Source organism: Notechis scutatus, chromosome Z (genome assembly GCF_049901735.1).
Source record: "Notechis scutatus isolate UNSWTSFEM ecotype Mainland chromosome Z, rNotScu1.2, whole genome shotgun sequence".
Taxonomy (NCBI): domain Eukaryota; kingdom Metazoa; phylum Chordata; class Lepidosauria; order Squamata; family Elapidae; genus Notechis; species Notechis scutatus.
The window spans coordinates 6508755-6530832 of NC_142025.1; the positions used below are offsets into that span (position 1 = coordinate 6508755).

General features: G+C 41.0%; 1 protein-coding gene across 19 annotated transcripts in view; it reads right to left on the bottom strand.

Annotated features, from left to right (window-relative positions):
* Window positions 1-22078, bottom strand: part of ACVR2B (activin A receptor type 2B) — a 71587-nt gene that overhangs the window by 22282 nt on the left and 27227 nt on the right. For all 19 annotated transcript variants that reach the window (XM_026678930.2, XM_087946606.1, XM_087946609.1 and 16 more), the window contains exon 2: window positions 2077-2284. In XM_026678930.2, the coding sequence (XP_026534715.1) occupies window positions 2077-2284 (208 nt within the window). The remainder of the gene's footprint in view (window positions 1-2076; window positions 2285-22078) is intronic.

The window sequence follows — 22078 nt, forward strand, 5'->3', positions numbered from 1 at the left end:
GAGGAAGTAAAGCTATAGTTATAATAGTCACAGGTTGTCCTCACCTTACAACTATAATTGAGACTGGGATCTCCAATGCTAAGCAAAATGGTTAAGTGAATGGTCTGATTTTACAACCTTTTTTGCCATTGTTAAGTGAATCAGTCGTTAAGTGAAGCACCTGGCAGATAAACACATCTGGTTTCCCCCTATTGACTTGTGCTTGTTGGAATCTGGCTGGGAAGGCCACGAATTGTGATCACATGACTCCAGGCCATTGCAACTATCATGCCAGTTGCCAAAGGCTTGAATTCTGAAACTTGTCACTGCAGGAATGCTACAATAGTTGTAAGTGTGAGGACCAGCACTGTCATAACTTCAAACAGCTGCTGAATGATTGGTTGTAAGTCAAGGACTAGCTATATAATATTATTGGATTGCAAATATTATCCAGAGACACTTTCCTTGATGTGGGCGGCCAATATAAATTTAATTAATAAATAAATATAGCTACTATATGTTTGTGTTCTAAGAGAATGTAAACAAACACACAAATAACCTATCCTTTGGGTTTTGAACACAGGAGAAAGGAGAGGAAATAATATTTCCAGCAAATCATAGAGGTAGTCCTCAACTTATGACTACAATTGGGCCCAAGGTTTCTGTTGTTAAGTGAGATGTATGTTAAGTGAAATTTGCCCCATTTTAGAGCTTTTCTTGCCCCAGTTGTTAAGTGAATCACTGCAGTTGTTAAATTAGTAGCACAGTGGTTCAGTGAATCTGGCTTCCCCATTGTCAGATGGTCACAAAGGGGGATCACATGACCCCAAGGGACACTGCAACCGTCATAAATACGAGTCAGTTGCCAAGCGCCTGAAGATGTGACCAGGGGATGCTGCCACGGCTGGAGGATTCTGGGAGTTGACGTCCCCAAGTCTTAAAATGGCTAAGCCCTTGCTCTCTACAGTCCTGCGAGCACCCTTTGGGTGCTTAGCGACTGATCAAATTCCAAAACCAGGTCCTAGCTTTTTGGAGGTAGTTTTTTGGAGGTCCATGGTAGCATCAAGTGGTCCCTAACCAACCCATCCTAAGGACTACCTTTAATGCAAATAGAGGCTCCTTGACTCATTTCCTGGTGATTGGAGTGCTTGTAGGAATCATGACCAGTTCTAAGAAATATTTCTGCCATCAGCCCACGTGGAAAATGCAATGCTGAAAACAGGCTCAGACCACCCACAATATATTTGTTTTTTTCTCAGCAATGACCATCATCCCACTGCTTGTTATAAATCTAATTTTTTTCTTTCAACTACTATGACTGATGTGGTTGTAAACATTTAATAAAACTCCTGGAGCAAAGAGGGGGGGGAAAGCCCAACTAAGTGCATTTAAAAGGGAATGCAGCCGAGTGGTTTAGCTGAGGCCGTCAAAAAAAAAACAAAAAAAAAACAGCAAAATGGAAGGTGGGTGCTTGTGTGGCCATCCTGAAAAATGGGCAATTAACGGGCAACAGTAGCTCAAAAACAGGTTCCAGTCATTCCACCCTCAACCCCAACTTGTTTTTCTCCAGATTGCCGCTCCAAATGATTAATTTTCTCCTTTTCTACAGAAAACAAGCAAACAAGAGCACATGGTTTGCCACGTACAGGATATTCTTTTGAGCTGGCTGGAAAAGGAACTGGGCTTTCATTGTGCGAAAACACCTGGGAGATTTTTTTTTTAAACTTTCCTGGATTCTACAATTACATGGGGGGGGGGCGGGGGGAAGCAGGAGATGGTTGACCTAATGTAGAGACCTTAAATTGAAGTCAGCATGACCGCCAGCCTTCCCACTCCTCAAAGTGGCTCTGTGAAAATAGCCCCTTTTGGCGTGGAAGACTTTCTTAAGGCGGGTGAAGGCAGAGAGGTGTTTTGAACTCAAAGAATGCTCCTGGTTATTTGTGCCTGACATTTGTTTACATTAAGACTATGAACCACGGAGCCAAGATTCCACTGCTGACAGCCAATCTGTGACCATCCCTGTGATATAGAACTATTAAACAAGAATTCAGGACAATGTCTCTATTTCATGAGGAATTCCTACCTCATCGCTCTTACCTGTCATAACAATTGAAGTCATCAAGCCAACATCCTTTCTTCACCAGTTCGATGGATCCAGAGTTGTTTCTCCAGGAGGCATAGCAATGCAGGCGCTTGTCTTTTTCACCTTCGCAGCGTTCCACTCCACTCTGGTTAGTCTTCTCCAGTTCCCAGTTGGCATTGTAATAAGTGCATTCTCTTGTCTCAGCCTCTCCCTGGCCAGATCCTGGAGGAAGAGGTAAAAGAATCCAACACTAATGATTATATTGTAGGAAAGAAAAATAACGAAGGCTGGTCATTGATCATGGTGACCAGGGATGATAAGACTTGTGATCCAGAACATCTGAAAGACACCAGACTGAGGAAGGTTACTGTCCATATTTCTTATATTCCCATAAAGATATAAACAGAATATAAAATGAGACCAAACTCCACTCCCCACTAGCATTGAAGATGTTGCCTAGTTTGGTAATGAAATGTCTGCAAGAAAAGAACCACGCTCAGAGAGCACCGAGGACCTCTCAAAAGGTAGACAACTTAAGACCTTCTAGATAAAGCTAAACCAGCAGCATACTCACTACCGCTATCAAGGTTACCATTGGATGACCATGCTTGAAACCTGTAAAAGACTAGATTGTCCATTCACAGAGTCTGCACATACAGACAGTCCTCACTTCATGACACATCTGAAGTTACAACAGATCTCCCCAGAGCTACTTATAACCAATTTTTCAAAGTTGTGATGGCCTTCATAACAGGCAAAGGACACAGAGCATCAAAGAGTTGACAAATTTAAGGGTTAATTAAGTCTGGAAAACCAAAGGAAAGGACTGGTGATGTTGCTTGCACAAAACCCAATACTTCTGTCTTGGATTGGTGCCAGAGGAAGGGGACAAGGTTTTGGTGGTCAGGGACCACAACTCAAAACTTTCTTTAGAAGGGAAAACCACAGGGGTGTAAATAAAAACGTGAAGTGGATAAGGGAGAGGTTTTCCCTAGAGTAGAATGAAGCCTGAAAATTCATTTCTCATCATTTGCAACTTTGTGTTCCTTGCCTCTGTTTTTTCATTTTTGGGGGCAACTTATTTCTCAAGAACAAGAATGTTGCCATTTCCACATTTATACAACAATTTTTGCCAATTGGTTGGGAAATGAAGATTACATAAGCCTCAACTGGCAATAATGTCCCCACAATGTCCTAAAGTTTCTCGGATGAAGAGAGGCGACAAACTCATATAAAGCTAAACAAGAAATTAGTTTGCATTTCTATGTTTGCTTTCTGTGGTTTTATATATTTTAAGGCCCTCTTCATCTCATCCAAAGCAATTCTGCTCAATTTCCTTAGATTTCCAAAGCACAATCCAAATGACTAAGAAATAGAATATTGATCTTTCTTGGGTCTATCAGATCTCCCAATTTGCTGGCATTCCTAATGCTAGTTATTTAACAAAAGGCTCATATTGGGTGCTCATTTTTACATCCACTGATCTAACACAGGGACATATCTTTAAATTACACTGTTCAGATTATTTTAGGCTAAAGAATCGTGACCGAAGTTTATTTTCCTGCAATTAGTAAATACATATAATAATCATAATAATGAAATATATTCTATACTACTTATTTTAAGTTGGACTAGTTAAGCAGTTTTAAAACAAAGACAATTTCATATTTTACTGATTGATCAGTAAGTATATTGGTAGCAGGATTTGCTGTATTGTTAACAATTTGCAACTGTACAGGAACAGCCAAGGAAATAATTGCAGTTTTAAAATTGTGTCAATAGTTTTGAAGATTAATGAAATTGTTTAATGCAAAAGTTGACCATATCAAACTATATTTTTTTTGCCTCCTGCAATCTGTGGTGAAACATGAACAGAATTATTATGCAGACAGATATTTGTCCGCGTTATGTAGAATTTGGGCATGTGTAAAGAGAAGAGATCTTCTGCAATGAAAAAAAAAGTCAAGAAATGATCATTATAACAAGAAGCTTCATCTTGGTGTCAAAAATGTACATATATGGCAAGAAGAATTAATCACAGCTGTTTTCAAACTTCAGCTTCTACACGTAATAATAATTTATATCAGGCTTTCTCTCATTATTATTGCATACTATATAGTCACCTTAATTCAATTAGAAACTAAAAATATTCAAAAATGATAAAACTCTTATTACATTTCTTGTTTTAACCTGATAATAAAATGCATGGTTTAAAATACCAGAGAGAGAAAAGTTTTAGAAAGATACATTATGACCAACTTAATCTGGTAGGAGACAATCATGACTATAAGGAGAGTTTATAGCATTCTGGAGGAGGAAATCTCCTTCCTTTTCATGGATGAAAAGGAACAATTTTTAAAGCAAGGAAAATATAAACTGAACACAACTGTTACATTCTGTAAGGCTTTGTAACTTTGATGCCTGGAAAATGCTTCAGAAATCAAAGGAATTGTTTTCAAATAACTTTGTTTCTCAACACAACACTGCAACTTCAGCTTTGCAGAAAGATTAAAGGAACTCCCACAGATTCCCAATTTAGTGATCAGATAGGCATGTAAACATAGGAGATTTGCAACAGAAGGATTTGATAAAACTTTCAAAGATGGGGCAATTCCATGGAGCAAGTTTTACAGAATGCGCAGCGAAATCTAAAATTTGCCTGCCTTCCTTCCTTCCTTCCTTTCTTGCTCCCTCCTTCCTCCCTTTCCCACCCTCCTTTTCCTTCCTTCCACCAACCCATCCTCTCTCTTGTTCCTTCCTTCTTCCTTGTCTCTCCCTCCTCTTTCCCATTCTATTTTCCTTATTCCCCTCCCTCCTCTCTTCCTCCCTCCCCCCCCTCTACCCCAGTCAGCAAATGTAGCTCGGGAGTTAAAGGTATAAAGGAGCACTTTATAGCAATGTACTATTTTCAAGGAGGAAGGGGTAGGCAGAATTACATTGTCCCACAGATTCCTAGTAAAACCACTGGGTTGAAAAAACTTACAGAAGTAACACGTTAACTAATAAATTGTCTGCCTTGAATGAAAAGCACTGATTTGTTTGATTACTTCCTGATGGCTCTGACAATGTATTTTTCAACCCTGACAACTACTTAAACTGCATGGATTTCAACTCCCAGAATTCCTCAGCTAGCATGCAGGCTGAGGGATTCTGGGATTCGAAGTCCACACCTCTGACAAAGTTGAAAAACACTGTCCAGGGCAACACTCTCCTGCAAACACCTGACAACCTGTTTAAGAATAACATCCAAGAATTCACAAATGATAAACAGATATTTTCATAGCTACCTTGAGCACCCTGGTTCCCCTAGCCAAGTTCTAATCTATTCCTGTAACTATTATACCCTGCTGAAAAAACAATTCCATTTTTGCAGACAGGACACAGTATTTCAGTACTCATTCAGTCATTATCCTGGAACCTGGCTTGCTTTTTTGGAGAAGCTTCCCATCTCTCCCTTCCTAATAAACTTATTGTTTTTATATTTTATGCCCAGTATGTTTAGGTATTCCTTCCTCATTTTTCCTTGGGGTTATTTTGGAATACAGTTGGAATTTGAAAGAGGGCTAACCGCTAATAGGAGCAGGTACAAAGACAGACCACTGGCCAAGGCACCACCATATTTCATTCATCAGGATTTGCCAAAATCTCTTCCTCCTTGGAAAGAAATTGCAAACACCCATTTTCCTCCACAATCTATCATATAATATAGAACAATAGGGTTGGAAAGGACCTGGGAAGTCTTCTAGGCCAACTCCCTGATCAAGCAGAAAACCTTACACCATTCCAGGTAAATGACTGTCCAGTCTCTTCTTTATTGCCAAAAGATGCCCAGCCTTTCTTCTGGAATCTATAGCCTTAATGAGAAGAACCAGACACTCATAGTAGAAACAGAATGGTGGGCAAAAAAGCAGTAAGAGCAAGAGTGACTTCCAACTTCCTATCTCCAATGAGTGGGAATCTAGAAGGGAGCACTGGAAATCTCCCCTTCCTTTCCCTTTCCAGCAGGCTGGTAAGTAGCTGATACTGGGCAGGGCAGGGAGCAAGGGACTACGTGACTGCCTGGGAAACTGTCATGGAACGTTGAAAAGGAAGAGCATGTGGCTGCAGTAGCAAGCCAATGACACAGCAGCAGTAAGTAGCACATTACGAGCCACAACTTTCTCAAATTTCACTCCCTTGGGAGTCGTGGATTCTGAATTTTGAACATATTCTGTAAGTTAGCTCATTTGAGGTACTTTATATCAAAAATGGTTGCTCTATGATGCACCATTTCACCCACTTAAGGGTCATGACAACTAGAGCTTTTGAATAAAGGTCAATGAAAATTTAACTCTTAAAAGAGTTATTTCAGTAGTTGGGGTTTTCCCCTATTTCTAGCCTCTCACTTCAAATAAAACAATGGCAGATAATATAAACCTGTCACAAGATACAGTGGAAAATTAAGTGTGTGGTGGACAGGTGAAATGAATACTTTGCCCCTACTTCTATCACAGTGTTTAAAAATTCAAAGAAGATTCTATCACTATTTAAATATCAAGCTACCTAGATGCTCTTCCTTCCAAAACTTAGCAGAAAACTCAAGGAGGTAAATCATATCCTGTGCTCTCCCTCCTCAAGTCCAAACTGGAGAGGAAAGCAAATTTCTTTCCATGATTCCTGCCAAAAAAACAGTGGAAAACATAAGGCCAAGGGAGTTTTGGAATGCTGTTTACAAACCATTTTCTCTTTTTCAGCCATACATATTGGTGGGAGTGAGTGACCTTAAATGGGTTCCTTTTAAAAAAAAACAACAGAGCCATAAAAACTATGCTCTCTCTCTCTCTCTTAATGTTTCCATAATCGAAACCATTTGAACTTTTTAGGAATCATCTAATAACATACAGAGGCGAAGACTGCCTTCTCTTATCCAAGCTCATTTCCTACGAAAGCTATTCTCAAGCTTCCTTCCCTCCCCCCCCCCCTTGCTTTGAAGTGAAATTAACCTTCAGCTAACAACAAAACAAAGGAGACAAGTTGTTGTGTTTGTCTTTTAAAAGAGGGTGGCAAGGGGAATCAGGAAGCCTTTTGCAAGACCACATGCTCCTCAAGAGGCCCAGAAGGAAGCCAACAGATTCCTGAAATACTTCAAGAGGGGAAGAAGCCAAAACCCATAAAAAGATGACTTGGGTGCCTTCAGTTTTCACATTCCAGGAAAGAATTTTAAAAGCCACCCTCCCCTACCATTATATTTTAGGAGTTAGCTTCCTACTCTGTTGGGTATATTCTATTTCAGGGACCACAGAAGTATCTTGAGGCAACTGGAAAATTCCAAGAATTGTCCTGTCATCACTGTGAATAAAAAACAGAGGAAGACGTTAGGAAATTCTAGAAGATTCAGTGATTTTTGCCCAGGTGCCTCTGTGGTGCCCTGATTTCTTTAGTCCTTCCTAGGTATCTCTAACTCTTTTGCTTTACATCCTTAAGCCTTTTCACTAAGCTTTCTTTCTCCTTCCTTATTTCCTATGTTTGCACTTTGTTCTAAAGTTATAAGCCTGTTTTTAAGACCAGAAACAACCCTAAAACAGGGAGGAGCTAATTCACTGATATATTTTTTTGCTTTCCATATGGAGCCTTTTCAATTCTTCAATTGTAAATGGAAGAATACATCATTTAGACTCCCATATTGTTTAGTTAATAAAGCAGGACAAAATAAAATTCCCTCTGGAAGGACCATCCAGGCTGACAATTTTTTGGGGGGTGGGGGGTGGGGGGTTCCAATCAGCAGTCTATTTGTCCCACCTTAAACACCAGTCTTCTTATATTCTTTTTTCTTTAATTTATTTATATCCTGCCTTTATTATTTTTCATAAGTAACTCTAATTGCTACCTTCTCATGGGCTTCTGACAAGCGAAATCAATTGGGGGTGGGGAAGCTGGATTTGTTTAATGATCACAGCAAAAAGGGTCATAAAATTGGGTGCAGTCAACTGCTGACTCAGTTAATGACTACATCACTTAGCAAGGGACGTTCCAGTCACAAAATTATGGTCGTAAGTTAAGGACTACCTGTAAAGGCAAGAGGTGTTTTTCTCTCTCTCTCTCCTCCTCCTCCTCTTTGTAAATATCATTCAGGATTCATGTAGGGAAGTCATAACTAGCGCACAACATGAATTCAGCTGAATGGAGCATTTTTCCCATCATACTTTGGCCAGATCTCTCTCAGGAGGACCATCCTGCTAGAAGAAAGAGCATTCTCATCTCATTCCAGGGCGACTTCTGACTCCATTCAGCCAATTATTGGAGCCATATGTCTCCTCGCACATAAATGCGCAGGTACCTAAATTAAAGGCTACAGGCTGCATGCTTTCTGGCCCATTTTGCTGAAAATGCAGCAGAGTTTGCTGAGGTCCAAAGGCAGCAAATGTGTGGGAAATGCCCCACGCAAAAGGTAGCTGGCAGAGATAACTCTTTATAAAGGACCAGCATAGTGTTGTTTTTTTCCCAACCTTGGCCACTTGATATGGATTTCAATTTCCTACACTAACTGAGGCAGTCCTTAAGTGAGTTATGCCCAATTTTACAATCCTTTTTTGTCGAGCAGTTATTAAGCGAAGCGCTGCAGTCATAAAATGGACCATGCAGTCATTAAGCAAATTCAGCTTCCCCCAAATAGCAATCACATGACCCTGGGGCACGGCAATCATTGTAAATGCCTGCCAGTTCCTAAGTGCCCAAATTTTGATTATGGGAATTGTCAGGGGGCTGCAACCATCGTAAGCACGAGGACTGGTTATAAGACACTTCTTTCAACCCCACTGTAACTTTTAATGGTCACTAAATGTGGGGTTGTAAGTCGAGGCCTTCCTTTAATAAGTGGGGCTACCCAGATGACCACTGAAAGTGACTTACAACTAGTTCTCGCAGTTACGACAGATACTGTGGAACTATTCTGCTATGGAGTCAAAATCTTGGCAGTTTTACACCCTAGAATGAAGTTGGCAGCTTCTCAACTGTGTTACAGAAACATCCTCTCCGAAATAATATCCACCCCTACGTTTTTTTTAACTCTTCTTGACATCTTAATAATAGCAATTCCCCAACAGGGAAGGTTATTTCTTTAAAAGTTTGAGAGCTGTGTGAATAAAATGCATTTGAAAAGTCAGCTGCCCCAAGCAAGGTTAACATTTTTGACAAGAAAGTCTATAGATTTTTTTTCCCTTAATGGTTATGCATTTGCTTCTCTTTTCCCGCCCCTCCCAACTTGGGACTCTTTCAGATGTCCTTCAGCTCTTAGGGCATTTAAAAAAAATGGAAATTTAAGTCCAACCTATTTGGAAAGCGCTAGATTAGGAAAGGCTGTTCTGCTGAAATCATCACAGCCGAAACTTTTGGAAGATACTCATCTATGCAAGGACATCTAAGTTTCTTCACATCTCTTGAAAGGGCAGGATTAAATACTTAAAACGTCTTTCTGAATGAAATGCATATAATTCTTCATGTGCTCATTAACTTGTTAAGACTAGGTAGAGAAAGGAATGGACCCAAATCCCCATTGAGTGCCTGGTTTAGGGTAATAAAAAGGGCTCTTTTATTTCCCATATTCCTTTTTCCCTTCCCCTCCCAGCAAACAGGTAAGTATCTGATGCTGGGTAGGAGAGGGAGCAAGGGATTGAGAGAGCGGCTGGGAAACTGTCACAGAAGGTTGAAAATAAAGATCACGTGACCACAACAGCAACCGGTAGCATAAGTAGCTACAACTTTCCCTGCATTTTAGATGCATTCTGTATGTTAGCCCATTTAAAGTGCTTTGGTTCAAAAACTATTGCCCTATGATGCAATGTTTTGCCCAGTTAAAGGTCATGATAATGAGACTTCAGTAGTATAGGCCAGGGAAGTCTAAAATGCATCATTTACTTCCTATCCCCCACACACTTTCAAATATATACCCTTTCAGTGAAGCATCTGGTTCAGATAGGACCATTAAATGTTCCTCTGGAACATTTTTTTTCTTTAGAAAATGTCATTGTAAATTCAGGCTGTTCTCTCTGGCTGTGAATAGTTTGCTGAAAATGAATCAAGGCAAAAAAAAGGGTATTTCCCCAGACAAGCCTGAATTAAAGGCAGCATTCAAATACATTAAACTGTGATTGCAAACTGAGGAAAGAAGGGTTTTCTCTGCCTGTGAAAGCTGGGCTCAGCAATTATTCTCACTGGGAGGGATATTGTCACTATCACAACTCTGTGATTCATCCTTGTTGCTTTTCCTTTCCTACTAAAAGTAACATGCTGCTCAGAACCAGCTTGAATGAAGTCAGGTAGAAATAATACTAATAGATCAATGAGTAAGAATGCAAATATGCTGGACAAATCAAGAGGCCAGGGAATAGATTTCAGTATCAAACCAATAAAGGTGAATTACTTACAGAAAGAATGGTAGGTCTGGATAACCTACCCCAAATTCCTTCCCGTTTGATGAACCTTCTCTCTTGAGAATTACTGTCTCTGGTTTCCTAGGTCGGAAAATAAGTCTATGGACAGAGATGGACAAGTGGACCAACAGCTACCAGCCATTGCAGCAAGTTAATTAGCAAAAATGTAAAGAAGGTATTTTCATCGAAGGGGGGGAAAATGGATTTGGAAGCCCTGCAGAAAAAAAACAAAACCTCATCTTCATGATCTTATTTGTCTAGCTAATTTAGCCTATAAGGGCAGTTTGATACAATAAATTATATCCAAATTAGGATGCAAATGAGGACATTACTAGTAAGGGAAGAAAAGCTATTATGCTACTGAGTATAATTTGTTTCAGAAGACCTGAAGGACCAGGTTAGGAGAAAATCTATCTAGTAGCTGCTAGGAGTTGATGCTGATTTGATAGCACATAGTTACCATCAACCATCAGCAAATAGAAGGTACCATGAGGTTTGGTTGTGCAATTTTAACCTTTATAGCAGCTTTTTTTTTTCACTCCTCGGTGTGTTGGATTTCAGCAGCCATCATCCTTCGGTCAGGAAGGTGAGAATCATGGGAGTTAAAATCAAACACATTGGAAGATGAGCCTGGAAGATCAGCATTGTCTATCTTAGCCCAGGGAGCTAAGACACAATGTGGGATGTCTGGAAAAGGAATGGAAGAAAGAACAGATAATAAATTGTCAAAAGACAGAAGGAGAATCAGAATGTAGCTTAAGAGAATTACAGAGTTGGAGGGACCTCAGAGGTCTTCTAGTCCAACCCCCTACTCAAACATGGAACCCTACACCATTTCAGACCAATGGTTGTCCAGTCTCTTCTCAAAAACCTCCCATGCTGGAGCACCTACAACTTTTGAAGTTGAGATCATAAGCTCGGCCCAGGTGGGCAGAAAGCTAGAAAGAAGCATTTCAAATGATTCACAATCAACCCTCCTTAATGAAATTGCAATAAAACAGAATTGGGAAATTTCTATTTCAGTTTCCAAGTTTTATTTGGATTTGCAAGAAAGTTATCTTATTGATATCTATGAAGGAAAAAGGATATCTTGCCTCTCCCCCTAAAAAAATGCATGCTACTTTTTACTGCAGAAATAAGATAAATATGTCATCTTGCTTGGGTTTAGGTTCTTATTCAATTTGCATTTAACTAGCTCTTTGTCGCAAGTCTCTAAAATAAAAATCACTGTTGCACTCCCTTTCTTTTTATTTTTTAATGATGTTCAATGTTCATAACTGTAACCTCTGGCAAGGAAAGCTTATTTTTTTAAAACACAAACTTATCAAATTGTACTGTTCCCCCCACTCCCTTTTGCAAAAATAAATGGTGTGTGTGTGTGTGTGTCCAGACAAGCCACACTTTTTGGTTGTGGAGTCTGTGTTAAGAGAGTCTCTCTCACACACACATCCCCGATGCCAAAAAAGGAGCCCACTTCCCTTTTCCCTTGTCACAGATTTGAACATTTTGTCCGGCTGATCCAGCGAATGAAGAAAGAAAGCTGGAAAAGATTAAATATCATTATCTAGGAAAAGTGCGAGAATTTGGGCATTGACTGAAAAACTTTCTATAATATCAACCGTGCTTTCCCAGATGATATATCCAACCAAACATCTGATAAAGAGAAAGGTTGGGATGAAATACACACAGAGTGGCTAGTTTTCAGAGGAAAATGCCATCTGCGTTTTCTTAATCTGTTCCACTTGATTGGGAAAGCATTGGTTTTAATGTGTTTCCCCTTATTTTAATTGTTTGGTTTTGGAAGTTGAAGAGGTTTCCAGGGGTTAGCAGATGGCCCTCAAGTGCACAGAAATGCCCCCTCTTTCACAGTAGAAACAGCTGTCCAGCCATCTGAAGTTTTTTCCCTCCTAAATCCCAGGGGAAGACCTCAAGAGGAAACCAGTCAACCTTACAACAATGTGGTTTTACTTATTTAACTAGCTTGTGGTTTACTTACTTACTAGCTTGTCCCGTCCTTTCGTTCAGGGCCGTCCGTAATTTCGAATGGTCGCTGAAATGGTTGCAAGCCAGGGACTACCTGTATTACATTCTCTACTTCTAGAAATAAAGGCTAGAGAATCACATTTTACGTAAGGCAAAGGAATATCTGAGACAGGAAAGAAGGACGGTGGCCGTTTTCCTTGGACAACAACTGCAGTTATGCAAAGCAATAGGCTAAAACAGCTGTTATTTGTAAAGGCAACCAATATTTGTAATGGTGATGTCACACTTCCTTGATTTTATTTATTTTATTTTATTTATTTTGATTTGTCAATCGCTTACAAGGTAATAGGTATAAGTATATACATAGTTATGAATACCTGAAATGGGTATTCATTTCATGTATTCATAACTATGTATATACTTATACATAGTTATACTGTCTTTATTGTAAGGACAGGGACGGTAGGCATGTTGGTGCGCTTATGCAAATTAAGATTAAGATTAATTAATTAATTAAGATTATGCAAATTAAGATTAAGGGCCACTGTAATTAATACTTCTAAGGAAGTCTAACAGCTTGATACCAAATCTGGTCTCAGCTATAAGACGCAACGGGCTCCCTTTCTTATCAACTTCCTCCTTGATCTGCAGTCTCCCCTGTTTTTTAACCCCCATCACCACCCAGTCTCAAAAAGTGATTTGAGAATGTCTTCAAAAAGAAAAAAGCTACAAGCAATCATTCTTCTTCCTTGCCCCCTCCCTCCTCCATTCCTACTTTCTTTCCCCTCCATCATTTCCTTCCTTGCTTCCTCCCTTCCTTTTTCCTTACCCTCCATTTTCTTCCCTCGTTCCACACTTATTTCCTTCCTTCCTTCCTTCCTTTCCGCTCCCTTATTTCCTTCTTTTCCTCTCCTTCATTTCCTTCTTTTATACTTTTCTTTCTTCCTTCCCCCTCCCATTTCCTTCCTTCCCTCTTTTCCTCTCCTTCCTTCCCTCCCTTTCTTCTTTCCTTCCTCCCTCATTTCCTTCCCCTCAATTTCCTTCACTGCTTCCTCCCTTCCTCATTTCTGTTATGGTTTCCCATTCCCTCTTCCTTCCCTTCCCTCCTTCTTCATTTCCTTCCTTCCATTCTTCCTCCCGCCGTCTTCCATTCCTTCCTTTTTCCCACCCCCTTCCTTCATTCCTCCCTCCCTCTCTCTCCCTCCGAATTGACATTTCTCCATTCCAATTTATTTTTCTCCATTAACCTTCCACCACCATCTCATGCTCACATTTGAACTTTTGTGCTGCGGTTCATTGATCTTTGTCCGGGATCTCCCTCTTTGACTTTGGGAAGGACTTCTGCGGTTCCCACACCCGCCTTCTGCAGCCCTGTCCTCAATCTCTGAACTACAGCCAGGGAGCCACGACCTCTCCCCCACCTCGAATGGGAGGTCCAGTGACCTTTCACCCCTGCAGATTGTTGGAGATGGAGTTTCCATTCCTGAAACAGCTGACCTCAGCCCACTGTCAGGCAAGGTCACATTGCTAAACCCACCACCACAATTCCCCTAGAGAAAACAGGGCCCATCTTGGCCTGTTTTCATTGTTTTCAAGGGAAAAGCAACATCCCAAAACACCACTTTTTATTTTTTTACCAGCACAACTGCAAGAGCCACCCCCCCCAAATCCAAATATGTACAGACCTGCCTTAGACAAAGCAAGAAAACAGAAAGATTTGGGGGTAAAGGGACTTTCACACCCTTGCCTGTTTTATTATTTTTAATTGACGTGTTTTAGTCTTGGCTTGGAGGAAAATACTCGACTGCCCACCAGCAATATCTAAACAGGAAAGCTGAGGGGGTTTTCCCCCCTCCTCATTTCCCCCTCCCCAGCATTCCCTCAGCGGCACTTTCATTATTGGCAAGATCAAAGAAAGATCACCCATTCAACTGATTGAAAAGAACCCTCAAAAGGTTCGTATTTCACCCATTTTGTACATGAACCGTCAGAAGCCCATTAATTTATTTTAAGGGGGAAAAAATTAAAATAAGATCCAACGATCAAAGGAAGATTTTGAAATAGAGGAGGGGGTTGACAGAGTCTTTATGGACGTTAAAAGGTGTTGCAACACTCTACGCATTATTCCTCTATTACACAGAACCCACTCTTAATAACTAATTATCTATTGATTACCATATATATTGCCCTGTGTACTGCTTGCATGAATAGCTCATCTCAAACTTTGCAACCTGCAAAAATATTTGAATTAGAGGAGGAGCAGTCAGGTTTCCCACGCTTCTTAAGAGCCACCCCCCCAAATATGGAAAGGAAAGAGGAGCTGTTTTATTGGCTTAGAACCCCACAGAAAAGTGGGAATGTTTGGCTGGAGGGGGGGGGGAGAAATACTTTAGTATTGTAATACTCTAGTATTGGACAATTAGACAGAAGGACAATGTTTGTTTCTAGATAAATGAGACACACCTCAGAATTTAGATTTACTACCAATAGAAGATAATATTTGTGGGTTTTAATATTGTTGCCTGTTTGGGAGGGGAGGGTTAATTTGGGGTTTATTTATTCATTTATTATCTAAATGTAAATAAAATACAGGTTTTATTTCTGCACAAGCTGCCAAGAAGCACCATTAGAATGTTGGGTGGCCCTATAAATTTATAAAAAAATAAAACAACCATATACCCCTGCCTTGCTTTTTGACTCCTCTAAGGCTTCCAGCTGTGTAGGCTGCAAAAAATCTACTCAACACTAGAGGGAAGCCAAAGGATGCAGAAAAGGCATCTCTTTACTGCCACCTAGTGTCGGCCTGTGGTGTTTTTTTTTTGCAGCCCTGAGATATAAGTAGCCCTGAATTTCCTCCCTTCTCCATTTTTCTGGCCATCCGGGCGTGCCTAACAAATTGCAGTTATTATGTTCAAACCTTCATTATGAAAAAGAGGGGAGGCAGAGGACCCAAAGAGGGGAAGCTTTGAAGTTATCCAAGGAACCAATGGAAGACAGTCTTCCTCCCTCCTTCCCACGCTACCTCCATGCATTCATTCGCAGAGGCAGCTGTCTGTTTGGCAAGCAGCCAGCTGGAGAGTTAAAGGGTTTTTCCTTTTCTCCCACTTACCCTCGCTCAAAAAACTTCTTTCTCCGTACACAATGCTATTTATAGCTGCTGGCAAGGAACCAGCTTCAGTTCAACCACAAAACCACAGGTTTAACTCACGAAAAAAAACACCCCCAAACTTATTATTACCGGCCGGCAGCGCAGAGCATAAAGGATGCTTCCTTGGGAATCCAGCAGCCCCATCGTCCACCAAGAGGGGAGGAAGAAGTGAGAGGCCAACAGAGATTTGGGCAAGGAAGTTGAAGTCCCACCTGCCTTCAAGTGGACAAGGTTGAGAAACACATTTTATATTCCTGGAGTGGAATTCCTGGCCAAAGAGAAGACTTGGCCCAAGTTTGCTGAACTTTTAGTGACTATGACTATGCATATGGAGCAGAGAAAAGTCACTTTATGACACTACTAAGCCCCCCCCCCCCCAAAAAAAAAGTACAGGAAGAAGTCATGCAGGACACATGGCTTTATCAGTGGTGCCCCCCTTGTATGACAGAATTACATAATTTCTGTTTTACATAATTTTCCAACGTGCAACTTGCTTGCCATACTCTCCTAAAACATTTAACTAGGTTTATACTAAGCTGAAATTGGTTTGTTTGCTTTTAACATGGGTAATCCTCGACTTGCCACCACTCACTTAATAACTGTGTGAAGTTATGCTTTGTCTGAAAGTGGGGACTTAGCACCTCAAAGTTCCAATGGTCACTCCCCATTCCTATGGTCAAAAGACTGGACACCTCAGGTGTTCAGCAATATGGCCGCATGTCCAGCCATTGCATCCTGACCATGCTTTATGACAGTTTCCCCAAAAACCCCCGCCACTTGCTTCCAATTTTTGGCAAAACTGTGCCATAGTGAACAAGGAATACACTTAACAATGGCTGCAAAAAAAGTTATCAAATTGCCCTGAGACCAACTTGTTTTATATCACCATTATGGCTTATGTCCATAATGGGAAGGCTTCATTATGGACGTAACTCAAGGACTACCTATACCATGATTCATTATTCAGCTTGCACTTTCAACGAACCACTGTTTAAATTGTGGTACACAAAGCCTGGCTCTCTAATGAATCTTAAACGTGCTCCTTTGTAATTCATACTAAATTGTTTCGCCTCTATTCCCTAGAAGAATCATGCAGAATAAGCAGAATTTACTTCTCGTGATTTATAAAGGCCGCAAGATGTTGCTTTATTTAGCTTAAAAGGTTGGCCTTCCCTGCGTTACTCAGAAATTCTGACCATAACTTGTAAGGTTGCTTATTCAACACAGAAAGGGTCTGTTTGGCAATTCAGGCTCCCTTTCTGCATATTTTCTACAAGGAGTAAAGCCCTCCAAAGGTGATGGTGCATACGAGCTGTTTCCTATTGTGCATTGTAATTATTTGTTATAATAGGGAATAAAGGCTTAATTAGCTTCCAAGCTGCAGATATGATTTAATTAGCTCTTGCGCTGTATGCACAAGCACCTGTCTAGGTAAAACCAGAGCTTGCTTATTCCCTTCTAAGAAAGACTAGATGGGCAGCTTGCAATGGATTGGTTGATGTTTATGCCACCTTTATTATTTTTATAAATAACTCAAGACCATGTTTAAGGTGGGATTCGAATTCACAGTCTCCTAGTGGATTGGCCCAAAGTCACCCAGCCAGCTTTGATGCCTAAGGTAGCACTAGAATTCAGAGTTTTCCAGGTTTCTAGCCTGGGGCCTTTACACCAAACTGACTGTGTAATTAAAAAGAAAGAGCTAAACAAAAGAAATTATGAAGAAACAAACCCCCCAAAATATGCTTATTAGAGCATAGCGCACTGTGCTTGGAAGCACAAAGTAGCCTGAAATGTTTTAAGGAAGAGGAACAAGGATTTATAGTCTTCGACTGACTGCTCAAAGACTGTTTAGATTTATGCACCCTCTAAGAGAACGTAAGTGATAAGAAGTAGCATTAATTCCTTTTTAAAATAAGATCTGGCTTCCTTCTGAGATAAAGGTAAGCAAGTGATTCATTGCTGATAGTTGTGGGAGGAAAGGAAGGAGGGCTGCAGAATTTAAGCACAGCATCTAGAAGATGACCTCTCTGTCTCTCCTTGTTGGGTGGCAGTATTTAAATTAAAAGTCTTATTTTTAGAACTGCGGAGCACCTGCAAGGTATAGCCAGAAGGAACAAAACTTAAAAGCCCCGTGAAGGCTTCCCAGCTCTTATTGACAGAAACTTTTCCATGCCTGTTCTAAATTAATGCACTTCCGATGCATATAAAACAACTCAAGACTATCACAGCAGTTGGTTGATTTGAAGCGGCCAATGATATAATGCATATGAAGGCCACAAATCGACTTGGGACTAACTGTAATCTGAAGCCTCCCTTTGAGTCCTTCCCAATGCAGCTTCTCTATAAGAGAGTGGTTCTCAAATTTTGAGATCCTTTGAATTCCTAGAATAACTGAGAATTCCTGTTCCGTATAGACAGGTTTGCAGGTTTTGCTTAGTCTGTCTTTATTCCCAAAATGGCCTTCCCTGTGTTGTTTTTTTTGCTGGAGTCAGCAAGTAGGACAACAAGCCTTGTTGAAGCCTAAATGTTCTTGCTGCTGCTTCTTGAAATGACACCCAGGATCAGCATCAAGATCCAGCAATATCCTCCTCTGAAAAAGATACCCTTGGAAGGATAAGAAACAAGATTGGAACAGGACACTAGAAAGATCTGGTCGGGTTGCATTGGCTCTGACACCAATCCAGTTTTACACTTCACCCCTGACTTTCAGGCTGGTTCTGGATCCCGGCAGGAGATCTAGCCAATCTAAACAGAGAAGAGACCTTGTGTGATTTACAGGAAGGTGGTAGGCATCACCCAGTGGATTTATCGTTTTATGGGATCAGCGTACCACAAACTTTGAGATCCACTGACTTTTGGAGATGCTGCATTGGAGGGAACTAATTGGGGTGGGTAGATCACTCTGTCTATCCCAAGGAGACCTACAGGACACATCTAGATGTTTGAGTTGGTCTACTAGTTCAGCTTATGAACAGTATCTATCAATAATTAGCTGCTGCACATCTGCCATATTTGGAGGTGAACTGCAGCTGAAAGTAGGAAAAGCCGTCATTAAAGTGAATCCAGCTCCTTCCATTAAACTTTACTTGTTGGGTGGGAAGGTTGCAAATGGTGACCATGTGACCCCCCAGGGACATGACAACTGTCAAAAATACACATCAGTTGCCCAGCTTTGGATAAGGTGATCATGGGGATGCTACAACAGTCATTAAGCACAAGAACTGGTTGTAAGTCACTTTTTTCTCAGTGTGTTTATAACTTTGAATAGTCGCTAAATGAATGTTTGTAATTAAAGGACTACCTGTATCCTTTTTGCCATTGTTTAAAGGGTACATCACCTGGTCAGAACAGGTATTATCTGGAAAAAAACACACATCCTTTAGGTGAGATATTCATTTTTATCACAGTAGTTCTCCCCAACAACGGCAGTTTTAATTCCTCCCATCTTAACATGTCCTTCTTTAATTTCATTCCATCTCTTTTAACATAATTAATTCATGGCCTCCTGGGTTTTTGGTCTAGCACCTTAACTACTGAGTAAACTGGTTCTGTAATGGTTCTTGCTTGTTTTTCCCCAGATTATCCCCGATACTTTATACCAGTGTTTTTCTAACTTGGAAACTTTTAAGAGGCTGGATTTCAACTCTCTGAATTCCTCAGCCAACTTGGCTAACTGTGGAATTCTGGGTGTTGAAGCCACATATCTTCCAAGTTGCCAAGTTTGAAAACCACTGCTCTACACCCACATGCGAGGCTCTTATACCTGTTTATTTGCATATAACAACATCCCATCCAAGGTAGAGTTTTTCAAAATTAAAAGAGTCAATTTTACTTACTACAGGATTAGAGAAACGATTACTTTTGGGAAGCAAAAAAACAACACAGAATTTAAAAGAAGATCTCCTAAATTTTACCGTACTTCCTCCAAATATTTTCAGCGCCTACCTCTGTTCCCTCTGCCCCCCCCACCCCCAAATCGAATACAGTAACCAAATGTTTGCAGACCAAATTCCCACCTTCAAACCAAAGAGCCGGCTAAACCATTAACCCCCATTAAAACGAAAACAAAAAAGTTACCAACTGCTTACCATTTTATTCCATTAAAAAAAAAAAAGCATGAGAGGCAGTTTTCATTAAATGACAACTTTTGGAAAATGCGCCAAATTCTCCCCCAGGAAAGGAGCAAGTTCTAAGAAACGACGTTGTTAGAAAGAGTTTGCTAACTTTCCCTCGACTGACAAGTCGGGTTGTTTTCATTTCGGCGGGCTGAGCAGCCACCAGCAGGAAAGAACACACAAAAGAGGATTCTTATAAGCCCCTTTCATGGGATGGTTCTATTGACATGGTAGCTCTGAAAACTCCCAAGCCAATTTGAAATTTAAATAACATTCTTCTGTTACTATGCACAATTGCACACGCGCACGCACGCACACACACACACATACCCCTCAGCTATTTTTGCTGTACAACTTTCTCCCCCCCTCCCCCCCAATTCCCCTCCAATACACAACTGCCTTCCTCAAAAGAAGGCAGCAGGACTGAATGGGTCACAGGGCAATGGATAGCTAGCAGCAAAGAACCGCAGTGTAATACAAATGCATATTATCCTGCATTGGAGCGCCAGGTGTTTAGCTATGTTTCCCACACACCCTTTTTGTTCCTTTCACAAAGAGAGCTAGACACACTAGCAGTTGGTTTGCAAGCTGCCCGCTAGCCCCCTGCTCCCACAGCCCAATGTGCACCCTCTTTAAAAATCTGCAGGCACCTTTTAAAAAAAACAACCAAACAATCCCAAATCTCACTTTCTTAAGTGACGTGTTTGTATGTTTGTGTGTGTGTGTGTGTGTGAGAGAGAGATAAATCCAAGAACGGTCGGTATGATTTCTCACCGCTGTGCAAATGCAACTTTGCAAACATGGGAAGCTGCAGGGCAAAACCCCAGAGGGCAGCTGGTGATAAATGAAAATGCAGAGGAATTCCTACTAATAGTAAATCTATGCAGAAGGGATAGGACCTTAGTTGTTTTTTTTTCTTGCACCCCAAACCCCCGCCATTCCTCAACTTGTCTCCTACTTCCTACAGCTGGCTCTCTCTCTCTATTTCATACAATCTTTTACAACTTCAAAATCGGTCCAAAATCAACAAGGATTGTGATGGAATAGTCAGTCCAAAGGTAATTGGGTTTTAGCACTGTTGAAGATGTGTTTGCAAACACTCGCCAGCAGGGGGACCACTAAGCGCTGGCTGAAAGCTCAGCCTTCAATGTAATCAATGAGGCAATTAAACAAAGAGAATTAACAATACACCTCTGGGTGGAAAGTAATGCATTATTCATTAGCGTGTAGCAACAGTGCCCCCAGGCCATATTTGGGGCCAGTTTCCACATGATTTTTCTATTCAAAACAGGCGCTTATGTACAGCAGGTAAGGTAGCCTCCTTGGTTGTTAAAGGAGGAACAGGCCAAGAATATTTTGCAAGACAGTAAGACAGTAAGCAACATGTTAGCCCCTTGAGGTCTTCAGGACATGGAAGGAGGCGTGGGTTAATGGTAAAGCATGCACTTCCTAGGTCAAAGGTCTTTAGGATTGATTTCTAATATCTCCAGATAAAGTTGAACATTCCTTGGCTGATGGAACCCAACATGCCTGCATGAACTGGACAGGTAAGAGCCCCCTAAGAGAAGACAGTCCTTAAGGTGAGAATGATCTTATGTATAATCTCCAAACTTTTCTCTATGGGAGGTGCGGAAGGGAGGGTGAAGGGCTACATGTCCTATCTACTTTGGGGATATTGGTTGGGGGGAAAACATTTTAAAGCTTTACAGAATTCCTAGTTTGCTCCGATTGTGCAATTTGACAGCTGGCCAAACAAACTGCTCTTGCAACATGAAGGCCTTTATCCAAATACAGATTTTTCACTCCTGCTTTTGTGTCCCCTCTTTGTAATTTGACTTAAACAAATAGTGGAAAATATGTTCCCACACATAAATTAACACATGAAACTACTTGCCTAAGAATTATCTTGACCTGTTTCAACAAATGAGGTGCGTTGCATTGTATTCTAGAAAATAGTTAAGACCAGTGTTTTCAATCTCAGCAACTTTAAGATGGGTGGACTTCAACTCCCAGAATTCCATGCCAGCTGGAAAATTCTGGAAGGAAGGGAGGAAGGAAGCAGAGAGGGAGAGGAAGAGAGAGAGGAAACAAGGAAGGCAGGAGGAAAGAAGGGAGGGAGGAAGAGAGGGGGAGAGGGAGGGGAGGAAGGAAAGAAGGGAGGACAGGAAGGAAGAAGGAAGGATGGGGTGGGGAAAGGAGACAGAGAGAGAGGGAGGGAGGATGAAAGAAGGGAGGGAGGGGAAGGAAGGAGGGAGAAAAGGAAGGGGAGAGGAAAGGAGAGGAAGGAAAGGGGAAGGAAGAAGAAAGGAGGAAGTGAAACAATGGAGGAAGGAAGGAAGAAGAGGAGGAGGAAGGGAGAGGG